This window comes from Trachurus trachurus, assembly GCF_905171665.1.
Source record: "Trachurus trachurus genome assembly, chromosome: 10".
NCBI classification, from domain to species: domain Eukaryota; kingdom Metazoa; phylum Chordata; class Actinopteri; order Carangiformes; family Carangidae; genus Trachurus; species Trachurus trachurus.
In genome coordinates this window covers 18,685,405-18,709,816 of record NC_139894.1, presented here as the reverse complement: position 1 = coordinate 18,709,816, position 24,412 = coordinate 18,685,405, and the positions used below count along the sequence as shown (strand labels likewise).

The 24,412-nt window shown below is 41.8% G+C and overlaps 1 protein-coding gene across 3 annotated transcripts in view; it reads right to left on the bottom strand.

The window, feature by feature from the left end:
- The window catches only part of dock2 (dedicator of cytokinesis 2), a 95,334-nt gene extending 71,224 nt beyond the window's left edge, over positions 1–24,110 (bottom strand). For 2 of the 3 annotated variants that reach the window (XR_014595691.1, XM_083980581.1), the window contains exons 1-23: positions 23,974–24,110; positions 21,732–21,815; positions 21,171–21,211; positions 20,998–21,053; positions 20,801–20,897; positions 20,553–20,701; positions 20,251–20,386; positions 19,417–19,574; positions 17,774–17,855; positions 17,385–17,520; positions 16,755–16,830; positions 16,440–16,516; positions 14,618–14,868; positions 14,182–14,280; positions 12,570–12,642; positions 12,223–12,326; positions 10,395–10,593; positions 8,666–8,763; positions 8,478–8,567; positions 8,147–8,247; positions 5,644–5,778; positions 891–999; positions 419–489 (exon numbers count right to left, since the gene is read on the bottom strand). Coding sequence is in view for 2 of the 3 variants with exons in the window: in XM_083980581.1 (XP_083836707.1) it covers positions 419–489; positions 891–999; positions 5,644–5,778; positions 8,147–8,247; positions 8,478–8,567; positions 8,666–8,763; positions 10,395–10,593; positions 12,223–12,326; positions 12,570–12,642; positions 14,182–14,280; positions 14,618–14,868; positions 16,440–16,516; positions 16,755–16,830; positions 17,385–17,520; positions 17,774–17,855; positions 19,417–19,574; positions 20,251–20,386; positions 20,553–20,701; positions 20,801–20,897; positions 20,998–21,053; positions 21,171–21,211; positions 21,732–21,815; positions 23,974–24,016 (2,465 nt within the window). In the remaining variant the exon portion in view is untranslated. Of the gene's footprint in view, positions 1–418; positions 490–890; positions 1,000–5,643; positions 5,779–8,146; positions 8,248–8,477; positions 8,568–8,665; positions 8,764–10,394; positions 10,594–12,222; positions 12,327–12,569; positions 12,643–14,181; positions 14,281–14,617; positions 14,869–16,439; positions 16,517–16,754; positions 16,831–17,384; positions 17,521–17,773; positions 17,856–19,416; positions 19,575–20,250; positions 20,387–20,552; positions 20,898–20,997; positions 21,054–21,170; positions 21,212–21,731; positions 21,816–23,973 lie in introns of all 3 variants that reach the window. The other variant, XM_083980580.1, reaches the window with a different exon arrangement.
- Between the last annotated feature and the right edge of the window lie 302 nt (positions 24,111–24,412).

The following is a 24,412-nucleotide window of genomic DNA, read 5'->3' as shown; positions in this document are numbered from 1 at the left end:
GATTGCGGGTCAAGGAGAGGTTAAACAAGTCATTTCAAGCCGTTTTGCTGTTTAAATGGGTTTTGTTTGATAGTTTCGCTGAAATTGTCAGTTCACTCGGGGGCAAGTAGATAAACTGCAGTGTGTTTGAGTGTGTGTCCTTGTGCATATGTCTGTTTGATTAGATTTTTATCGCCTGATAAAGAAAGTGAGGTTGTCGACCAAGATGGAGAGTGTGGGGGCAGAAGGGGACAGAAGGATGGGGGTCACTGAACAGAGCCAAGAGGAAAACTTGAGCTGAGCTCCATATATCCTCTCTGTCAGTTTCACTGAATGAGACCAGAGATAAGCTGATAGTGTATGTGTGTGTGTGTGTGTGTGTGTGTGTGTGAGAGTGAGTGAGAGGGAGAGAGAGGGGGGGAGGGAGAGGAAGCCTTACCTGAGGAGCTTGGCATCAAACACTTTCTCAACATCATGCAGGACCGTCGGCAAGTACTTCAGAGCGGCAACCTGTTGACACATACATGCACACACACACCAGTAAACACCATTACATTACTGTCTAAGGTGACATTGTCATCAAATAGGCTCTCATGACAACTGAGAAAAAGGACCTGCTTTATTTTTCACAGGACTGCTCGTCTCTCTGTCGAACTTTTAGCAACTACCGTTTTTTTCCATGTCCCTGCTTTGTTGAGGGAAGTAAGGATAAGAGGAAAGCATTACGCAGCAGAATACTGATGCAGTCAGACTCAGGTTGAGAGATCACATCAGAGAAATCGGGGGGGGGAGATGGAAGATGAGATGTAGCAGAGGAAGGAGCAGGCAGGGGGTGGTGATAAAGGTGAGAAAACTATAAAGAGGAGCAGCGCATGCTTTAGTAGGGGTGTTCAGCGAGTGTTCATGATTACCCTGTTCAGCAGAGTGGTGGTGTAGTCGGTTTTCATCAGGTTGTTGATGGACTCAAAAAGCCTCCTCAGAGACTCCTCAAACTCCGCCTGCTCTTTGCCCTCATATAACCTAGAGGGGGCAGAGGGAAATTAGTATGATTGCACAAGGAAGATCAGAGGAGAGGAAGTACGAGATGCACATCAAAAATCATGACATGACATTATTAACAATGGAGAGGGATGGAGGGATGTACAGATAGAGGAAGCAATTAAAAGACAAGACACAACAAAAAAGGAGTGTGACGGGGTAAATATTGAGACTGGGAAATGGAGAATCAGAGAGTCAAACAAGGCTAGGTGGCAACAAACTTAAGTTGAATATAACAGAAATATGTAAAGCCTCATATCCATATACTTCTCATCCCTGTTATTCTTAAACTGTTGTGATATAGACTGTTTTCTGAGAAGACTTTGTGGGATAATACATGATGCAATATTATAATTTGATGTACAGTATAACAATAAGACATCCCTCCACGGAAACATAACTTTTTCATTGCGACTCTATAACGAACAAACAAAACATGTCCAAAAAAATATCCTTTTTTATCTCTTTGCCAGATTTCATTTCCCTGCTTCTTAAGTTTTTTTTTTTTTTTTTTCTCAAAACAAACAGAATCTCTTCTGAGCTGCATGTTCTCCAGCAGCAGTTGTTCGTCACCACAGTCTGAATTGATTCCAGGTTTGTAATGATAATGTTTTTGAAGTTATCTTCACGGAGCCAGCTCTGTCTCCATCTGCACTAACTCAAAATACTCTAGCAACGAGTGAATAAACACCTAAATTCATGTGTTTGTGTGAACATGTGGCGTTAACTGAAATGGCTGAATCTCCTCACGTCTTTAGTCAACAATATGGTTAAAAACACAGCCGGCACAAATGTGCACAGTGCTACATTCAACTTCATCCTTTATTCAATTGTATATGATCCTACAAAATCATGACACGCAACATGTCATGCTACCAACGTTATATAATGGAGTTGTAATGTAATTATGTATATTCAGTCAGTAAAGCAGCAAACCAACGTAGCATTTTGAGGACAACAAAAAAGGTAGAACTAGCTTGGATAAACAGTGACACTGACTGCGGTGATTACAGTAATCCTTCTCTAACTTAACACATAAAACTGGGTTATGTTTGTTGTTGCTTTTTTTCATTATATATAAAACACCCACATATCCCTCTACCATCCTTTCAGTCCTACTTCCAAAGGCTAGCAAACTTTTTTTGTCATTCATCTCCCCACCCTCTTCTCTCCTCGATCTCCTCGCCATCACCGGGTGATTCAGCGGAGCTACGCAGTTGTTAATTACAATAGAAGTTATGAGTGCTAGAGGGAAGGATTAGCATGTGGCACACAGTGAATTTAGCATGTGGGGGGAGGGATTAGGCAGTAACACACAGAGGTATTATCACTGGGCTCTTTGCAGAGTACAGTTATGATTAGAGACGCATTGTCCTGTTTAATCCACCAGCCCTGTCTGTGCATATATGTATATGTGTGTGTGTGTGTGTGTGGGCAGAGATGATGTACAATAGAGATGTGTCAGGGTCACTGTTAGGTGATAACACCAGGTTGTGCTTTCATGTTACTTAGTTGCATCCCATCTTAGTACAGTAAATGACTCACTTTAATCCAACTCAAACGATGGATGTGGAACTAAAAATGAACATAGATGAATTCAAATACACCACAGCGGCTCATCAAACTAATACTGGAGACAGATGGAGAGGAGAGAGAGAGGGGATGAAGGGGAGATGATCAGCAGGGGGCGGGGGTGGTAGGAGAGAGCGACAAGTCTCAGGAAAAGAGGGGAGAGTGGGAGGGAGGGTAATGCTCAGCCATATGTAGTTGTGGGTGAGAGGAAAGAATAGGATCAACAAGGCAACACTGAACACGTGACCCATGAATGATTGGATCCCTGTCTAAGCAAATCAGTCACAAATGTCACCCTGTTTTTCATATTATCACTCCTGTTGGGTCAATCAGTATGACTGTAAAAGCTGGAATGCATTAAACATTAATTGGTCTGTAAAGCTGGGGATCATGTCACTATTGGATGGAATAGAGTAAATTAAGTAAGTGTCACTGTGGCCTGAGCTCTGCATGTGATAAAGAATATATTAATATGAACTGTTTCTCATTATTCTAAGATGAGCTTCATGATTATTATTAGTGGAGTGGATAGATACTGTCGTCATATCACAAGAAATGATCTCAAAATAATGTGAGCTGTAATTATATGATACAATAACAAAATTAGAAATCCTAAATATAGTGCAACAGATAAGCTACTGTATGAAACTTCCTCTAGTGTGTCTATAAAGCAGGAGGGTTATTTTAAGACATGGAGGCATTTCAGATGTGAACTGCGAGCAACGACGAGCCACACACTGTGAGAACAGTATTGCAATTTTATAATACTGTAACTTTGTTTGTAAACTTAAAATGCATCCATTACAGGCTGTGTTTGGAGGTTACGTCCTTAATGCATAACATTTCTGATTAACACACAATTACTTACTCCACAGTCAGCATCCAACTTTTATCTAATCTCAAAACCAGGTAGGGGGGGTTGGCCTGACCTGGCTCTGGTCTGAGGTTTGGGCAGAGAATCTAACCTCTAACTGTGTGCGGTCCAGACCAAAGCAGCACGCTATCTTCTGATTGAAATGTTTGCTTAAGTGCCAATTATTATATAGAACAAACAGCGGAAGTTAATTAATAAACTACTGTATAGCCACCTTAACACATTGAAAATACCTGCAAAACTGGGGCTCTAAACTAAATTATTACATGGACATAACAGCATATAAGAATATTTATCCAATTCTGGTAAACACGTACATGGTTATAATAGGAAAATGGGGTCACCAAAGGTCTGATACAACCGGCCTCCACATGAAACAGAACTAGGGGTATGTAGTTTATATGCTGAAACGCTCATGCCTTATGGGAATAAAATGCACAATATCTTCGCCTATCAAGATTGTGATAACTTGAAAAGATTATGGAATCATAATATAATATCTCATAGGAAATATAAGTGATCTATTAATAACAAGATCCTAATCACATTAATGAGAAAAGACTCACGGAGATGGTGTGACAAAAATTAAGAGGGTAAGCGAAGGTAAGAAAGAAGGTGAGATTTAACATGACAAGAGGGGGGAAAAATGAGAAAGGGGGCACAAAGTGGAAATATAGCACACAGCAAGTGCTCAAGGGAAGGAAAAAGACACAGATACAACTGATGCACAGGACGAGGGTGTAATGAAAGCTACGGGGCGTGAAGGACAGAGAGAAGGTAGAGGAAACAGCAAAATGTGGTACAGCACGTCTTACATATATTTGAAGTAAACATTTCACATTCCTAATAGACTTTGCAAGAACATGAAGCAAGTTTGACAAGCTCATAAATCTTCAGTGCTCAACCGTCTTTAAATATTAATCACTGCTAGTCCTGATGGTGATGGTGATGATGGAGCCTTACAGATTCACCTATAGCACCGGTGGCTCCCTTGAATACCTGATTGTCTTTAAGACTGACAAGACCTTTTAAGAGGAGAAGTATGACATGACAACTTTAGAAGCAGAGGAGACTGAAATTGTCAGCTGCAGGTTGGCTGGGGGAGTGACATACTGAGGGGGAGAGACACACACACAGAGGAAGAGAGGGGATTTATCGGTTCCCAGATCCCCGGGGGAGGCTGGCGACTGGAGCTCAGTCAATCCAGAAGCAGTGAAGCGATAATAAGATGCACACACACAAAGACATACTGTATACTTAGAAGTATGCTATATATATATATATACGGTATATATATATATATATATTGTGTGTGGGCTTGCCTTGCGTACACAAAAATTCACATCATTACACATACTCATTCTCTTGGCAGACCACACACACACACACACACACACACACACACTCACACACACAGACACTATGAATAAATAAAGAAACACTCCAATTTGAACAGACAAAGCCTGTCATGCCCTCTAGCAGATTAAAAAAACACACCCTCATTGACCAGTGGACTTTGAATGACAAACACATACACAACAACACAACACAACACACAGGCAGAAATCCCCTCCCAGCTCACAAACACTAATACATTGCTCGCATCGAAGACATGCACACACCCCACAACATCATGCACGTTAAAGGCAAACATCTCTTCACCTGTAAACACTTGATTCCAGACAGGGCTGCACCTCACACACACACTTTACACACAATAGGTGTTGAGAATCTCCCACAGGCGAGACACCTAACACAATTGCAGATCATGTTTCTGATCTGTCAGCGTCAGCTTTTGCACTGCAGTAATAAATGGTGTTTACACTTATCACATGGCGCAGCTCTCGCCTCAGCACAGAGGGAGTCATAAGTCTCTCCTGCAGGAACTTTGTCTGTGTGGCGTATCGCCGGCTGCTTGTTCAGCAGCTCTGCCCTGTCATTAGCTCTCATTTGGACGCTGCACTTCATCATCAATGCTTATTAGCAGCGTTAGTGCTGCAATCAGCAGCCCATTCTCACAGAGCTGTCAGAAAGGATTACTCTGGCAATGCAGTGTCACTGGCCGGCGTGCATGCGCGTGCGTGCGTGTGTGCCCTGAAGAATCTCTATTGCATCATCAGAGAGAAATTAGAGGTCATTATCATAATGATCGGTTCACAAAAAGCTACACAAACACTCACTGGGAGTAGAGCATGCGAGAGCGGACGATGAACTTGAAGATGTACTCGAGCGCTTTGAGGGTCCGGAGGATGGGCTCGCACTGTTCCCCTCGGCTGGACACATCCAGGTACCTCTTCAACACAGACATCAGCTTTCTGGATTAGGATGATAGGTGGAGAAACAGGAGGAGGGGAGGATGGAGAGAAAATTGGGGGAGAAAAAGAAAGAGAAAATAAAATAAAACGACTTAAAATCATTCAGTCAGAATTGTCATTCCTTTTTTCCGATGATCCACAGGTGCGGAAAGTTGAACGCCAACTCCATTTTTCACTTCCATAGAGCAGAGAGAGAAAGTGCAACAGAGTGAGAGTGACAGAATGAGAGAGAGAGGAAGACTGGCAGGGAGGTGGAGGTGGAAAATGGCAAAATAGTATTTCACACCTCAACAGATGTACCTTTCACACAGCTCACATTCATTTTTATTTGCCCTCAGATTCCTGGTGAAAGAGTCATTCTCAAACACAAGAACAGCCCACAGGTCCCTTTAGACACACCCATAAGTATTGCAGTGTGTCACAGTGTGTGAGCAGCACAGAGTTCAGTTCGAGTTTATAACCTACCAGTGTTCCTCTCCCTGGATATAAGCTGTGCAATATAAGAATATTCGTAACACATAAAACAATGCGGTAGGCTTGCAGAGGGTTAAGACTATTGGCTTGGAGACAGCTCTGTTTCCATGAAATGGCAACAGGGGATCACCCACTAACTGGTTTAAAACTGCCCAATCCTCTTAAACAATAAAAGTTCCCTTAAAAAATGAACTCTAATCTGGTCCCACTGCCATCAGGGTGGCTTTGAAAATATTACCAACGTTATTACCATTCAGTATTTCCCTGGTTTTGTTTTGGTGCATGGCTTAAAGACAAGCACAGGATTTATTCTTTTTTTTTCCTTTTTTTTTTTTAAAAGAGGAAGAGATAGGGAGTTTAAAATGTAGAGAGAGGGAGTTAGAGAGTTTTACATAACAGCCTCAGGGCTGACAGGCGTTAAGCTGCAGTGACCCTCTTAAAGAGGGTGAACACCAACACGCTGGCAGGGGAAGGATGGAGTGATGATGGAGAAACAGATGAATAGATGAAGTGAAGACAGGCAGGAGGAGAGAAAGGCAGTTAAAAGAGAAGGAGGAGGAGGAGGAGGAGGAGGAGGAAGAGGAGGAGACTGGCAGGGATAATTGGGAAGCAAAGAGGAGGAGCAGAGGCAGTTGGGGGGTGAGCAGGACCAGATTCAGGGGGGAGGGGCAGGAGGAGTCTGAGATGTTTTTAATTTCCTAACTAAAGCTTTGGCAACACAAACAAATGTTGTCTCCTGTGCCCACTGAATCAAGCGAAGTGTATTAACAGAGAGGAAGAAGCAGCCAGAAATGTTTGAGGTGTATGCCTGAGTGCTTTAGCTGCTACTCCACAGAGAGGCAGGGTTAAAGCTCCAGCAGCTAGCTGGGAGTTCAGGAAAGACGCACACTCTAATCCTTTTCAGTCAAGAGCTCCAAATGCGACACACACACTGACCTCCAGTGGTGGCATTCAGTCACTTTACATTACATCTTGAAATGGCCACAGGTTTAACACTTGTATTCCTTTAGCACTGACTATATGGCAAACCTGATAGGATTATATGTTTGGTTCCAGCTGGGACAACTCCCCCGCCGATACGACAGCTATTTATGCATGGATTACTGATCATCTACTTTGAGATGCCCTGTCAAACTTTCTGGGAATAACATAACAGTCTTTTTTTTTTGTGTGTGTGTGTGTGTGTGTGTGTGTGTGTGTGTGTGTGTGTGTGTGTGTGTGTGTGTGTGTGTGTGTGTGTGTGTGTGTGTGTGTGTGTGTGTGTTTTTTGTCTTAATGACAAAGCATTACTGAGATTATCTGATGGATTTAAAGGATTTCATAATTCCTCAGAGATGAGAGAATATGCCTCAGGGAAATCATGTAATCCACCATTTGTAACAAACAAGAACAGTGTAAAACTTGTGATAGACTGACATGGCCAATACCCCGGGGCGTGTCTCCACATGGAAAAATTATGCAATTGTGTGATGTGTTTAATATGTTTTTTCACTGTCGTGAAACTTTCCTAAAGTCAGACCTTATTTAATGCCTCAGCTGGCATTTTATGGAGGCCACAGTTTAAACCCTAAGTAACCAGACTCGCTCAGTCAATTTAATTGATAATAAAGTATCCTGTGGCAAATTCAATATGGACCTGTCCTTGCTCACTCAGGGCAGCGACAGCATTGCTGCAAGAGCATACTGATTTTCAACTTAAGTTTTCTAGTTTTCTGGGCACTTATGAAGATCAAACTCTCACAATTGTTTTGTTTTTTTTCTTCAGTGTGACTCTGATCATATTTTGTTATCACACATAGTTGTCTGTAACCTGTCTGGGTTTAGACAGCTTAAAATATCAGTTTAAATCAATATAAGGTGGAAAAACAGAATGAGAGTCCAGGATATAACCTACTTGTAGGCCAGTGTAGCACTGAAATGCTGCTTGATGTAGGCCTCCAGCACTGTGTTGAAGTGCTGGAACTTCCTGTCGGCGATCAGACCAATGATGTAAATCTGTCAGACACAAGAGAGAAACAGAGACAGAGTTGTTTATATAGCAGTAGACATTTACAGGTAGGACAAGGAGTTAGGTGCTATCATCTGTCACTCGTGTTTATTTGGAGGGAGATGGACAGGTAGATACAGAAGATGTCAGACATGATTCACACAGAGACACGCTGTCAAATAAAATCAGCCGCATCTGTTGACAAAGCACGCACACAGACACACAACAAAACACTCACCAAGGCATCAAAGACAAGGATATCGTAATCGTCAGTCTGAGAGTGCTCCATCATGATGTTGAACAAGGCATCCAGAGTGTCCTGCAGAAACTACACACGTACAACCAGGTAAAGGAGAGGTCAAGGGAGTGCACACAGACACACACGTCCGTCTACACACTTGTTTAAAGACAAACAGACAGACTGACCTTGACCACCTCCTCCCCATCAATAAGTCTGAGTTTCTCCAGGTTGTCTCTGAGGAGCTCAGGTCTTGTCCTCCACTTGAGGAGACCCAGCAGTCCCACTGGAGAGGAAACACACAAACAGAGAACATTTTCTTTTCAACTGCGCCGACAGTACACACACAACGTGCAAAGTCATTTCTTAAACTCTATATTATATATTCACACTCTATCCTTGAACACTGAACAATGTGTGTCGCCTTCTGTGTTGTACATAACACAAACAGTTCCACTAAATTTACCTACAGACAATAAATCAGTTACTCAACAGCTGAATACAGCTTTCTAGCCAAAGAAAACAAACAAATCGGTTGATAGATTAATCAATAATGAAAATGTCTATAAGCTAGAGCCCTGATTGCATTTCTATATTCAGTTCAGTGCCATCTAAGTTCCTCTCTGACCGCAAAGAAACAACCAAGTGGCAATTTGTCAGGTGATGATTTGTCATGTGGACAGTCCCTGCTCCTCTGGTTAGTGAGACTTTCAACTGAACACCCAAATCTCCAGTTTCTATCATTAATTCTGCTACAGTTTGACATGGGGCAGATTTCCAAGTCCCTGTAGGGTTGCCCGCTTTAAACTGACTGCCATCCCTGTCCAATCATTTCTGACTCACCAAGCCAAGCCGCACATCTGGTGGGTAGCTCTAAACAACTCTGTGTGAGTGCATGCCCGAGAACCTTTTCTGTATGTGTGTGTGTATGTGTGAGAGAGAAAGAGAGTGTGTGTGTGTGTGGTACAGGTGATTAATGCTGCAGGATAATGTTCATTATAGTGATGGACTGGCTTCCTCGGTAACAGCTGTTGCACTGCACCTGCGTCTGATGCACCTTACTGTCTGGAGTGTACGTGCGTTTATGCCTTTGTAGATGTGGATGTGTACTTTAGTGTGTGTTTATGTGTGTGTGTAGCTCGCTGCCTGCCAGAGTGTGTAGGACAAAATGACGACACTCCACACTAATAAAACCCATGTATAGAGACAGTTGCCCCCAATCCTTTGCTTACTATCCCATGACCGTAACACGCACACAAACTCACAGACTCCAGGCAACATTAACCTAATTAACACATCATTAACTGGTCAGATGTCTCTGCTACCCTAACCTCACTCACCTCACTCTTCAGCTCCTGTCATCCTCACTCAACATTTAACACTAAATCCAAAAATAACAGCTATTATAACAGTATTTCTCCACCAAATTTCTGAGGTGAAATCTAAATTTCCCAACCATGACGTGACGAGGCGATGTGCACACTACAAAGCACTGTGTTTGTCCTCTGCCACTTTCACAGCTAACCAACGATTCACTGTCTTGACCTGGCTTTATTACATTGCTGGAAAAAAGTTGTTAATTAATGTTTTTTTATGCGTCAGGACCTCCTCATAATTTTTGCCCTAACCTTTGCTCAACTTTTATATGAGTGTGTGTGTGTGTGTGTGTGTGTGTGTGTGTGTGTGTGTGTGTGTGTGTGTGTGTGTGTGTGTGTGTGTGTGTGTGTGTGTGTGTGTGTGTGTGTGTGTGTGTGTGTGTGTGTGTGTGTGTGTGTGTGTGTGTGTGTGTGTGTGTGTGTGTGTGTGTACACTGTATGTGTGTGTCTTTGTCCTGCCAAGTCTCTAGAGGAGCTTAATGTCAGCTAAATGTCGTAAAAAGGGGGTTTTTCAACATTGACCTGCACACACATCACATACCGTTCTGGGTGAGTTTGGTGGAGCACACCAGGGTGGAGATGGTGAAGCTGTCTCTGGAACTGACCGACAGGCCTCCGCCGCCTGACACACTGCTGGAGCTGCGGCTCAGCGTCGTCCCTTTGTTGGGGTCGCCGTGGTGGTAGCGGGTCGATTGCAACGATAAGTAGGAATTCACATCTTCCATGCGTTTGCTGTCACCCTGAGAAAAAAATAGCATTTTTAACCCAAGAATGTTGTCACTGCAGTAATGCTACTATCTTACTGATGGCACAGATGTTTGCTGTGTGGGGGTGTGTGCATGTGTGAGAGAGAGACACAGGTGCAGTGGGACAACATTTATATTTCCTGTGTTTATTCCAAATATTATGATGCAAATGTGGGAGCAGGAGGCAGAGAGAAAGACTGGGATTTGCTACACTTGCAGTGATTTATCAGACCAGCCCTGAAGAGAAAAAAATGACAAACAATGATTGAAGTCACCATTTCCACAGCAATACCCCTCTGTAACCTTATCTCCTTCTGCCTAACCCAACTTTGGGTTGTAAATTCATAACTTTGAAAACAGTGGGGGGGCAGGAAGGCCTTTTAGAAAAAAAGAACAAACAAAAACAACACCAACTGTTGATAGAGCATTTCCCTTTGACTGAAAGGCACCACACAGAATAGAGTCCGCAAATAGGAAAGAGGGCAAAGAGATATGAGAAAAAGACATGATATCTTCTCTAGGCATATATATTTTATATTTTGTTTACATTCTTTCATACATCTACCATCTTCAGGTGATAGTTTCACCAGGGCCTGAAACATCAACTCTATCCTCTTTAATGCCATAACAGTAATAATGAGTGAGTGGGTGGAAAAGCAGCGACTGAGAGATTGAAGCCGTGAGTGGCACAGAGATCGAGAGGAGTGCAGGGATAACGAGAGATAATCGAGAAAGGGCACATGGGGGCCATCCATTTGGTCTTTGAGTGAATCACGAGTAATTAATCTTCATTGGGTTTGGCATTTAATCAATAAGGGGATTCAATCTTAGCTCTGGCTCATTTGGCAGGAAATCTATTTGGCTTCGCTCAACCTGTCGCGGTGGCCATAATCGCCGATCCAAACTCACTATATGTTTAAGTCTGCTTTGATGATAGTTACAGCTGAACAGATGTCTCAAAACTGGGATTAACTTTCTCCAGACAAGTGTCGATCTGCTTTGTTTCTATCATGTGTGATACAAAGTATCCAGCATGATTCAGTGATTTGTAAACTCACTCCTCATTTCCCACTAATATGTAGATATATTAAAAACACACAAAAATACCTGGGGGACGGCATTGAGCTTTGGTACACTTGGAACAAATGTTCCCATCTATTCATGTCTGACCATGAATAATGAATGGAAAGAATCCCGAAAACTGGTTGTGTAATGAAGAGGCCGCTGATGAGTTCCCAGTTAGACCTGGTATTTTAAAGTACAGTAGTTCAGGTTTATTGTGGTTGGGCTGTTCAGTCCAAAACTGGCTGGTGCAACAAAAGTAATGAACTGTGACCTTCAATCACTGTCATTTATTGCTCTCAGAGGAGAGGAGGTTTGTATCTGTAAAAGTGAAAATTTTGTGTGTTGACCTGCTTTTCAGTTGCTTACAGTAATTATTTTATTCTGAAAAACTCAAGAAAGACAAGATGTGGTTGACTCAACCACTTTTAGATTAACCTTTTTTTGTTCATTTCATCTCATTAACTTGTTACATCTTTGATGGATTTTTATTTTACTATATCATTACTATATCAGTTTATGGGTTCATCTGTTTTGTTTCTGCAACAAATTGTTTCTGACCTTGAAGACAACAAGGTCATGCAGTCCATCCTGTAAAACTGTCCCATCGTCTTTCATCAGACGCACAAAGGCCATGGCAAAGTTCTTCTCACTCTTGTCTTTGGCTGATGACAAAAAAGGAGAGAGATGTGTTAACAGAGGGAGGAAGAGTCGATGGAGACAGATACCAGGGGAATGAAAAGGGAGGAGAGAAGACTACTGATTTGTATAGTCAAGTGTGTGTAATGATGCCTTGGGTCATTTCTAAATTGCTTCTAATCATTGACATTGTGCTCAGGGGATCAGAGCAGAGGAAGGGTTAAGAGTGTGGATATACCGCACTGAAAGAGAAAGAAGCTGATACTCACACTCCTGTGAAGAGCGGTGTCTGAACATGAAGCGCAAATGTATTCTGTGCATTTCCTCCAGAGGGACTGCCACCTGGAGGACATTTCACGTTATTATAGAACATAAAACAATGCATATCTAGAAGGTACACCAAATCACACTCTGGGGTTAGTTATGGTTGAAATGAGAAATACAAAAGATATAAGTCATAAAACAAGCACACATTTTCAATGGAACTGTATGAAGTGACTTGTATAGAAGAAAGTTAAATTCAACACATGCTCTGTATTCAGAAAGTGTTTTTCACACGTTGTTATGCTGCAGCCTGATGCTAAAACTGCTTCAAATTATTATTTCCTTCATTATATACACTCAGTATCCCATAATAACACAGCAAATATGGAGTTTTAGAAAATTTTGCAAACTTGGTAAAAAGGAAAAAGTTGAATATCACATTGACATAAGTATTCAGAGCCTTTACTCAGTGCTTATTGAAGCACTTTGGCAGCGATTACGGCCTGGAGTCTTCTGACGTGACGAGCCTTCCACACCTGGATTTGGAGATTTTTCTGCCAGATCCTCTCAAGCTCTGTCAGGTTGAACTGGACCGTCAGCGGACAGCCATTTTCAGGTCACTCCAGAGATGTTAGATTGGGTTCAATCAGGGCTCTGGCTGGACCGGTCCACTGAGTCGCCCCAAGCAACTGCAGACCTGGCTGTGAACTTAGTGTCAGTGCTGTGGAGCAGGCTTTCTTACGCATATCTCTGCACTTGGCTCTGTTTCACTTTCTCTTAACCCTGACCAGTCCCTCTGTCCCTGCTGCTGAAAAACAGCCGCATGGCATAATACTACCACCACCATGCATCACTGTTAATGTTGGTATTGCAGCACGTGAAGAGCGAGACGTGGTGCACTCTTGACGAGACGCTTAGAACCGAGGCAAAGTTCAACCTTGGTTTCATTAGACCATCACCTCCTTTCCAGGTGCATTTCTGCAAACTCCATCCAGCTTTTACTGTATGTCACTCTGGCATTAAGCCCAGATCAGCGGTGCTGCAGTGATGGCAGTTCTTCTGGAAGTCTCTCCCCATCAGGATCTCCCCAGATTGCTCAGTTTGGTCAGCAGCCAGCTGTAAGGTTCTGGTTGTTCAATGGTGCAGATATCTGTTTTTGTCCGCTTCCTCAGATCTGATCTGTGCCTTGACACAATCCTGTCTCTGAGCTCTGCAGGCAGGTGCTTTCTCCTAATAACTTGGTTTTTGCTCTATTACACATCATAACTGATGAGATTAACAGAGACAGGCGTGTGTCTTTTCAGATCTTGTCCATTCGGCTGCATTTACCACACTGCACTGCAGTCAAGATGCACAGACATCTCAGAGATGATCAAAAGAAATGAGGGACATGAACTAAATGTCAAGTGTCATAGCAGAGGCTCTAAAAATGTATGTAAGTGTCATTTTGTAATAAGTTCATAATTTATGAATAAAAAAAAGTTATATTTTGGATACTGAGTGTGGTTTGACAAGGGAATAAAGGAATTTAAACCATTTTAGCATAAAGCTGCAACTTAACATTCTAAAATAGTAAAGTCTGGACACTTTCTGAATGCATGAAATCCCAACACACACCTTGAATGTCTCCATCCAGCGGGGCTGTTTCACTTGGTAGTAGATGACAGATCTGTACTCACTGACCGCCTTATCCCCCGCTCCCAGACAGATAGAGTTCTAGGAAAGAGCAAGTCAAAGAAATATACATTTCATATTGAGCTGAAGGGTTTTATGTTTGTGTGTGTGTGTGTATGTGCGTGCGCATCAGTTTATTCCTAGAAAGGATTTCCATCCTGGGATAAAGCCACGTCTATGTGCCCCTGTGTATGAGAGGGTGAGTGAGCTCTTGATCAGTGCAGTGCTTGCTCACTGGCCCATGTCACCTCAATCTCTTAAACAGCACACACACACACACTCCAACTCAAACACCACACCAACAAACCAATCCCTCTTTACACAAATCCCTGTCCTGTTCAAATACACCTACATGCCCCGTCCTCCTCAAGCTGCTCACCTGTATGACCTTGCCCTCCTCGTCACAGACCCACATAATGACTTCCACGTTTTTCTGCGTTGTCTTGTTGTACTTGTCGAAGTCTCCGCCCTGTAAGGTGAGGTAGATGTCATTGCGAACATCTCCCGGCATGATGATCTCCGGGAAGCCCAGCTTGCGGGCCACCACGGTGCTGCGGTCCACCAGGTGTGGGTACTCCTTCCGGATCTGAACTATGTCCCCGACCAGAGCCTTCATGGTCACCCACAGACCTGGATGGAGGTCGAGTTAGAGAGAGGTTGATGTTGGCTCATCATCAAAATAACAACTGCAGTGTGATTAAGGTTATTTGCATCATGATGGGACTTGTGAACCTCAACAGTTGAATATTTTACTAGTTATTAGCCAAAAATGGATAGATGCATTAAATTAGTAAAAGAAAATCAGTTAGATTTCATCACTGGACCTTTCTCATATTGATAAATCTCAACACTGGTTTATACACAAAATTACTTCCTCATTTATTCCTCACTCATTCCTGGGATTTTGCGTAGATTACTGTCAAATGTAACAGGGTTGAGAGAAAGAAATATGACAGTTTCATCCACTAGTGACCAAAGTTGATACAAATAAACAAATACAACTTCTCCTGTAAACACAGGATGTGTGTAAATATGAGCAAGTTAAATGTAATACTTGAGAGCTTCACAGGAATAAATATTCAATATTCAATTTAAGAACATTTACTTGGAAAAATAGGTGCCACTCCTGGCTGTTTAAAACAAGGGATCCAGAAAGGAGTTTTTATTTCTCTCTGCTAGTAAGTAAATTCAAATTAAAGCCAAGTGGATAGATAAGGAATTTCAAGGACTGGTCCTATTTAAATTGAATTTAAAACATTTGAAGGTGTTTTAAGGACCCACAAAAACCCTGAAACATACAACCTGAAGTGAGAAACCACTTTGTGTTTATCTATGGGAGACATAACGTCAAAGTGCTCCAATGTGAACTATAAGGATGTGAAAATAGCCACAATTGTTGCAGACTAGACTGGCTGTGAAAAGGTTGTAAGACAAGGTGACAAAGATGAGTGTATTATTAAAATGAACAGTAATTCTCTCCTGAGGAGTATGGGCTTTCACAGCTTTCCCAGAAATTATACAAGAAAGCAACACAAAAAAAAAAAAAAAATAAAGGAAAGAGGTGAGCTATTTTAGGAAATTGTGAAATCTAGACTATGTCACAAACCCACATTTTCAAGGCTAACCATATACCTACAGGGGAAACTGTGTATGTGGGTGGCAAAAGCATCTCAAAGTGAGAGGAAGGAGAGATTAAGGGTGAGTAATGTTAAGAACAGCCATCTGGTGGCCTCAGGTGCTCCTCCCATATCTGCCTATCCGGGTGCTCCGTTCATATCTAGGTTATGCCCTGGGCCTCCAAGAGCAAGAAGAAAGATAAAAGCTGTGCAATATGACAGTGCAGTCTTACATTTGGGGTTACTCTATGTGGAACAAGACAGTGTCACCCATAGGGGCTGTCAGAGTCGGCTATAAACGTGAGGTAGTGGGCAGGGGAGAACTAAAGGGTAAGTAATATGAAAACATCGGCTCAAGGGCACATGCTATCCATCAGGATAATGTCCTTCATTCTCACCCACGGAGCAGAAAGAAGAGGCAGGGATACGATGAGGAATGGCCGTTTTATGTGACCACAAATGACTGCAGCATGTGCAGTCCAGCGGGAACCTTCAGCGCATACAGGTCCACTGAACCTGGCTCAGAGAGCGCGTGGCTTACACACATGGAAACAGAGAGCAAAGCCTGTAAATGCGGAACGGTACCTTGGCCACCACTGTCTCCTCGTAACGCTGTCACTTTGTTCAGCAAGGTGTGGAGAAAGTCGTTCTCAGCAACCACCCTTGAGCCAAACAAACACACACACAAACACATTTAAAAACACACAGAAAGCGTTTAATCCTATAAATTGTGCAGATGCTGAAACCGTCACGCACGCAAAATTGCATTATTGCTATTTTAATTACAAGGAGGGTCTGTGAAGACAGATTTAAGTTTCTTAGATAAGACAAGGAGGGAGGGGGTGGGGGTGGGGATGGGGATGGGGGGGTAAAGCAATACAAGAGAAAAATAGGACATACGGGAAGAAGGGAATGAAATACTGCTTCTCTTCATCACATTCAATCTTCCCTTTGATGATATCACTTATGTCCATCACTGTCGAGAAGAGAAAACAAATGTGTCTGTTATGACAAAAATCAAAGAAAATGAAATACAGTAATTTCTTATGTGGATTCCCATCAGTCAGCAGTGAGAGGCTGTGCGGTTTCATGAAGATAAAGGCAACTTTTTTTATTATTAATATTTAAGCCAGTTGGAGCAGCACTAAGCAGAGAAACTGTAGCGGATGGTCACCAGCAACGTGTTAGTTTTATCTGTGCAAAAGATGACTGTGGTTGTACCAGGCGACTACCATGTGTGAATATGAGTGACAGCACCTACAGCTGCAGAGGAAACAGCTGACCAATCAGACTAAATTACTCTGACATTTAGGAAACAACAGTAAGAAAAATTACTTAAAGAGCAATCTAAAGGTAAATGTCAAACTGGTGAAATATAGAAACTGAATGAGAAAAACCAGCCTCTGTCAATTGTCATTTGTACTGCAGCTTTCAAAGAGAGGCAATTTGGTAAGTCTAATAGCTACAGTAAACTCTCAACACAGCATTGACCACTAGAATGGGCAGATATACTGGCTCCTGCTCAAGTACCTGCCACCCCAAACGGCCGCCTCAGACCCCCAGTGCACTTCTTGTGGTTCATCTCCTTCAGGTCCATCCTGCCCACTCTCACTATCTGACAGATTAGATAAATCTTCTCTCTGCTCAGGTCCTTGTTCCCCAAGTCCTGTTAGACAAAAGTACAAAGAAGGAGAAGAGAGACAGAAGAGAGCAGAGGAAGCAAAGGGAGGGGGAATAAAAGAGAACAGTTTGTGTGAAGGACAGTGTGAGAGAAAACAAAGGAACAATGCAATCTTCTTGAAGGAAATAAGAAATAAGAATAAGACATCCCTTTACAGTGCAGCGTGCCGTGTATGTGTGTGTGTGTGAGTATGCCCTGCTGAGAAACAGTGTGACAGTGCCCTCCTGTGGTCACTTACTGTAAAGACGACCTTCAGGTTGTTGAGCATGTCGATCTCCTTAGGGAACCCTTTACTGCCCCAACGCACCAAGTAGTTCTCACTGTACAAGAGGTAGTAAAAGGTTAAAACACATGCATCGTATCTGTTACATCACTGTTTAGTTATACAACACAATAAATTCAATACACAACCACACGTACTATCAGAAATTGCAGCTGCAGTAAAGATAATGTCATTCTCCTCACTTGAAATTCCACAGATTCCCTCTACTCTCCTAAATAAACTCTGTTTTTTTGTGGGGACTTGTAAATATTTCCACCTACAAGAAGTGATGAATCAAGGGGATAGAAACGTTATCTCTGTCCAGTCCAGGAGTGAGCGAGTGTCTGGTCCAGATAAAGCCGGACTGTTTACCTCCATCATCTTTCTGGTACTCTTTAGGAGAGAATGAAACAGCAGCTGGGCTGGTGTATACGAGTGTGCTGCGTGCAGTTTACTGATATGGCATTGCATGATTTCTGGGAGACTGAAGTTTTAATGTTTGAGTCGTCCTCTGACAGGCTCCATTAATGTCACCCAGTGCCACTGCATAGCCATCTAAATTCAAGTGCTACAAGTACATCTCTTCCATTGGCAACAGTATTTTCCATGCAAACCATGACATACCTTACATATAAGCATGTAGCACACAAGAGAATAGAAAGACAGACATACAATAAGCAGCTGTGGCTACAGTGCAGGGAGAATTGTCATAAAAAACATGAACATAAATGATGAACATAAATAACTTAACAAACAAATATAAGCAGCACAGGTGAGATGGAAGGGAATCAGACATCAGGGCAAATAGCAAAAGGTGATCGATCCCACTCTATCTTAATACTCCCAGCTGCCGCAGCAGCGACATAGATATACCCAGTATGACAGTGAGTGACAGGGCTTAGCATTGGCACTGTCAGGCACCACACAGCGCTGCCAGTCAGTATCTGCTGCACTACAATTTGCGTTTTCGGTATTCTTATTTTTGGCAGGCCATTGTTCTAATTTAGCGAGCTTCAACAATGGGGGAAAGAGGACAAATAAGAAAACAAGAGAGGGAGAGGTTTATAGACACAAGCAAGGGGAGAGGATAGAAACAGGGTGTGTGTATGTGAGGGCTGGAGCGTGCACGTTCTGTATCTGTGTGTTTTAGACAGCTGAGGAATGGAGGTGAGGTAGAAACTTTAATTCAAAGGTATTTTTATTCATTCCAGACAGAGAATGGCCACTTAGAGGAATATGGAGGAGACTGAAGCCACTTCATCTTTATTTTCACTTTTGTCTTTATTTCATTTAATAGAGTTTACTTACTTTAAGATTTATAGTCTCCATCCCAGTGAAATTCAAGCTCATAGGCAGAGTCATGCCGGTATAAGCTGTTTAAATGAAATCTATATCTGTCTATAATTATGGACCATGTTTTTGATCTTGATGTGACCCAGTGACTCCTTCAAAGTGTTAACAGTCTTTTTTAAACTTTCAAATTAATGTGGAACTTTAATTAAACCAGAAAAAACACACGTCCAACACATCAGCATGTACCGTATCATCGCCTAAAAAGCCTTTGGAAGCTCACTGTATGAGGCTGGGGGCTTATGCTAAGAGAGAAGGACAGGCGATACCTGATGATGGTCTGTTTGATGGGGTCATAGAGAGACATGAAGAGGTCAGAGTCCTCTCCGATGCGACAGACAAAGTTCCTGACAAAGACGTAGAGGCTGTGGGTGGGTGACGACTGGATCCGTGCCGAGATCCCGCTGTGGTCAGTCTGAATGTTGGACTGCAGGGGAGGACATCATTTTTTGGAGATTAGCTTGGGACAAAGGTTTGAAAGGATCAACAAAAAAAAACCTCCATTACAAGGTCCTGGCAAATGTGGTTGACTGGTACAATAGCTGGTTGCTTAATGCCAGGGTGTACCAGCTGCAGCCCACAGATTGCAGGTTTGTAAGAGAGGAAATTCTCTGAGAAGGAAAATCTTAACGGAGCAAATTCTTCCTAATGAATCAGTATTGAAATGTAAAATAGGCTGCATGGAGCTGAAGTGAAGCCAATTTAAGGAAAAAGGAAATTAATTCTTTCTTATAAGCCTAGCTGGCAGACATGACTGGCAAGTGAAACTTAATATCCATATCATTTTCATAAAGTTTCACTTTACTAATTTCTTGTCAGAAAGAAAAAGAAACTAAATTAAATAACAATATTATGATTTCAGCTCTACCATCTTGCAGTATAGCTTTTATATTTCATGCTCACAACCCATGACAGTTTCTCAGGAAAAAACCCTTGATCCAGTGCAGACAAACCACAAACCACAGCAATGACAAATAGGTTTCCATATAAATCACATTGTAATTGCACAACGTCATCACATCCATTCTTGAGATCCTCTTTCTGTGCCAGGACAACCCTGCTGACCCTCTCCCTCTTTCTGCTCCCTCCCACTTTGTCTGTACCTGCTCCTCTTTGATGCGTTCATTGATCTTTGCCGTAGCCTCCTCGTGGGCCCTAAACAGACTGATGACACTGGCCCGCTCTGGCTCTAAGATGCTCCCATCATCATCGCGGACAACTTGGTCCAGCTCCAGGATCCTGGAGTCAGGAGGAGACAGATGGAGGTGAATAAAAGACACAGGGTGAAGACAATAAGGAGGCATGTGCACAGAGGGGTGAGGAGGAAGCAGAGAAAAATAAAATATAAGAAAGTCTGGCATTATACAGGAATCATATTAAAGTGTAAACATAGGATTTGACGTACTTGTTGCCATAGTCAATCTTGGAGGTGACTTTCTGCTTCAGTTCCTTGAACTCATCACTGGGCAGAGTCCCAGACAGGAGCTGTGAGCGCCACTCCATCAGCTCCCACATCAGCCTCTGGACCTGCTTCACCCGCGCATGTTTATTAGCCTGGTCAGGTAAACGCACAGTGTTACACTCACACACATACACACCAAGTCGCAGACACAAAGAGTGTTTTTGTTGGTTTGTTAATACTGTTTGTTTTACCACAAAGAGCTGCTTCCATATGCTGCCCCACTCCCTCAGTGTGGTGGTCACCTCTTTCACCAAGGGCATATCCGGAGAGATCACCACCTCCTCATCTCTGTAGTTGTGCGAAAATACATTTAAAAACACACACACACATCATAAATCCATCAAAATTAACTTGGAGACATAGGGCATACTTTTAATTTTCCACTCACCCTCGTTTTTCAACAATGACTTCCCTGAGATGGACAAAACTGGCTGGGAACACGCCCTACAGAGAAAGACGTGTAGAGATAAGTTAGAAAGATCTCTGTGATGAATAAATCTGGTTGACTATCATTATGAGCTAGTATCAGTGCACAGTCTGATGTAAAACCAGTGCGCTTACCTGTTGGGCTTTGTTCCGCACCAAGTATCCTCTGTACCATCCTGAAAACAGGATATTTCATCATTTTATTACCAAACATAATATGTATGACAATGTGGTTTTCTTTGTCCAGAAGAAACATTGTGAGTTCAGCATTAAACTTGACACAACTTCAAGTAGAGGGTGAATCATGAGCTCTGAGATTGTAAATGTAAAGATGGCTGAAGCTCATGTCAAGACTGGTGAGTAAACTGGTACAGCTGGTACAGTATGCTCATGCTGGCAAAAGCAAAAAAAATAGTTTGATATATATGGCGTTGTTTATCAAAATGACAGTACTTTCTGTATGTCAGAGCAATTCTTAATTTAATTTATGTTACAGATTTTTCAACATTGACAATACTGTATCTTTAATTAACATCTATAACATGTATAGAAACTATTAAAATACAGCATGCTCTTTTACAACTTTTTTTTTTTTTTTTTTTTTTTTACAACTGATAAACATGTTTAGAAAAACATAAATAGGTTATTCAGGACTTCAAAAGGAGTGATGTCTCTTGTGTTTTGAAGAATTCTTACCATCACAGGCCTCCTGGATGTGGACAGTATCACCCACCTCCAGGGAAAGCTGCCTCTCTCCTTTGCCAACAAAATTCCATTTTACTACAAAACAAAAAGAAAAACACAAGATTGTCACAGTCTGATGAAGGATACATTTGACAATTATCAGATTGTTTAGCGAAACACTGAGCGGAGCCACGAATTTTCTATTGGTAACACCTCCTCTCTCATTTTTCCCAGCCCACGTTGATCAATTAATGTACAACCAATTACATTTTATAGAATATTTGTGCATTCATTTGCATATGAACATCTAAATATAGAAGGAGGTAAGTAAAATAGATTTCAAATGCAATATAATAACGAACCACAGGTTATTTATTGTGTATATGGTTGTCTTCAGGATACCAAGAAGAAGAAAAAATGTAATTTAGGGTTTAGATAAATTTTTTATGCTATTATGGACTATTAAAGCTCTGTATTTCTGTTTAAGCCGAGATGCTGTAATACACTCGCTCCAAAACTCAGCTGCATGACTGCAAAGCCTGGTCACACCCTGGTGATGGTCTCAGTACACTGGCTCCCTGTTAACTTTAGGATTGAATCAATTATCCCTCTAATTAGAATAAACACAATGCCAACACAAACATATAAATACTCCTCTTGTTTAATGTTGCGTTTCTGCCATTTTGTTTGTTGTGTTTATGACCATGCACCTGATGCACTGCAGAAATACTTGTCGATGTGGCACAGTTTACATCCACCAGACCTCTCAGGTCAGCATAAAAAGGGATTCTGGTTGTTACACAGCTCATAATTCTTGTCTTTTTACCTTCTTATTTAAATTGCATTTACACTTTTTGTAAATATCACATAGGGAAAATTGGGATGCCCATTTACTCTATTGTATAACATTTCATAGACCAATGATTAATTGCTTCTGAAAATTAAATCAATATATTAATTAATAATAGGTATCATTGTCAGTTGTTGCCTTATCTTTACTGAGTACCAGCAACAGGTTTTTGAAGCAGCAGCTACTGTACAGTATGTACACTGCCTCACTCAAACGGTGCATAAGTTGGTGGTAGAAAACTGTGAAACTGCTGCTGTCGCGCCACAGCAGCTGGCAGGTTGTCGTTTTGAGCACTAAAGAAGTCACACCTACTCAGTGACTAAATGTTCCGTCTTGTGCATAAAAAACTGGGCAGACATTTTACACCAGTACTGCAAGCATCCAGTTTTCAGAATGAAAACCCTTCATGTAAACTTCATAGCATTATGTGATTATGTGACATTTTTTAGTGTATTCAGCTGTAGGCTACAGCAGGTTCATACAAACTTCCTTCTTCCTCCACTTCCTGTGTTGAACTCTTACACAGACCAGGAAGATATTACGCTTAGATACAATAGATAAACAACACTTCACTGAGTAGTTATGTTAACAATTCATGATGAATGGATCATTAAAATGTTATCGTTAAAGTGCTCTGAGGGGTGTTAGGATGAAACATTTCAGTGTGAACAATATGAACCGTAACTAGTGGTCAAACTTTGTGCAAATATCCGATCAATCAGTGCATCATCAGCTACAAGCCAACAAGCCAATTTGTAATAGAAGTCAGAAATCTTTGTGCTCACAAATTTTTTGTTTATGTTGCTGCATATCCGACGCAGGCCCATGCCGATCGCCTCGGCCATATTCAAGCCACATACCAGAAAATCTACAAAGGGTGCTGACAGGTTGTGCTTGCACCATCTAGGATTTGTTCCTGGCACTGAAATTGGTTGTCACACAATGAATCCACACTATCCACTCTCATTTTTTGGGATAATTCATCTTCTAGTTTATGAATCATGTGCTGCATAATGTGTCATGGGTGGAGATACGAACTGTCACTCATTTTTCAATCTGCTTAGGATCAATGGTTCATTTTGGTTTTGATCTTAATCCCTCATACAATCCACTGCAGCTCTTATGTCTTTTAGTGCACAAAATGTAAATGACGAATATAATTTGAAGTTATCTGGGAGATTACATCTGATATGTACATCCTAAACTTCTAAGGCCATTAGCATCTACCTACATCCTGTCAAGCAGGAAGTGTTGGGCATCTATTTTTTTAATCACTTTTATTCACAGAATATAGAGCTTACAGTTATGCCTTATAATAGAGACACTATAACAACAAGTATATGCACACACACACAGCCACAGACACAAGGTACACACACACACAAGTTGGCGTGTTTGTCTTACCTATACCATACCGCTCTGTAGTGGTCCTTGTCCAAGGACCCATGATTGCAGGTAGTCCCTCAAATGAGTTTTTATTTTGACTCTCGTCTCTCTGGTTCTCCTCCTATTTTTTCACTCTCTCCTTTTGAGGGTGTCTGCTGAACCTCTCACTTCTGCATATTTTTTTTTACCTAAAATGAAAGCTGTAAGCCCATCCCCCTTTGACTCTCTTCCTCTTCTGTCTCTCCGCTCTTCCTGCCTTCAGGCGGTTAAGGGGAAGTGGGTGAGTATTACAAGGTGGAGTCCTGTAGAACCCACAGGCCTGCGCATTGTGTGAAGTTTCCATTTTGTTCACTTTGAATATGAATAGATCACTTCATCTGCACACCAAGTGAGTGTAACACATAATATAATTTAAAGTATGTAATGTAACTCACTAATGTCAAAACTATGCACACGT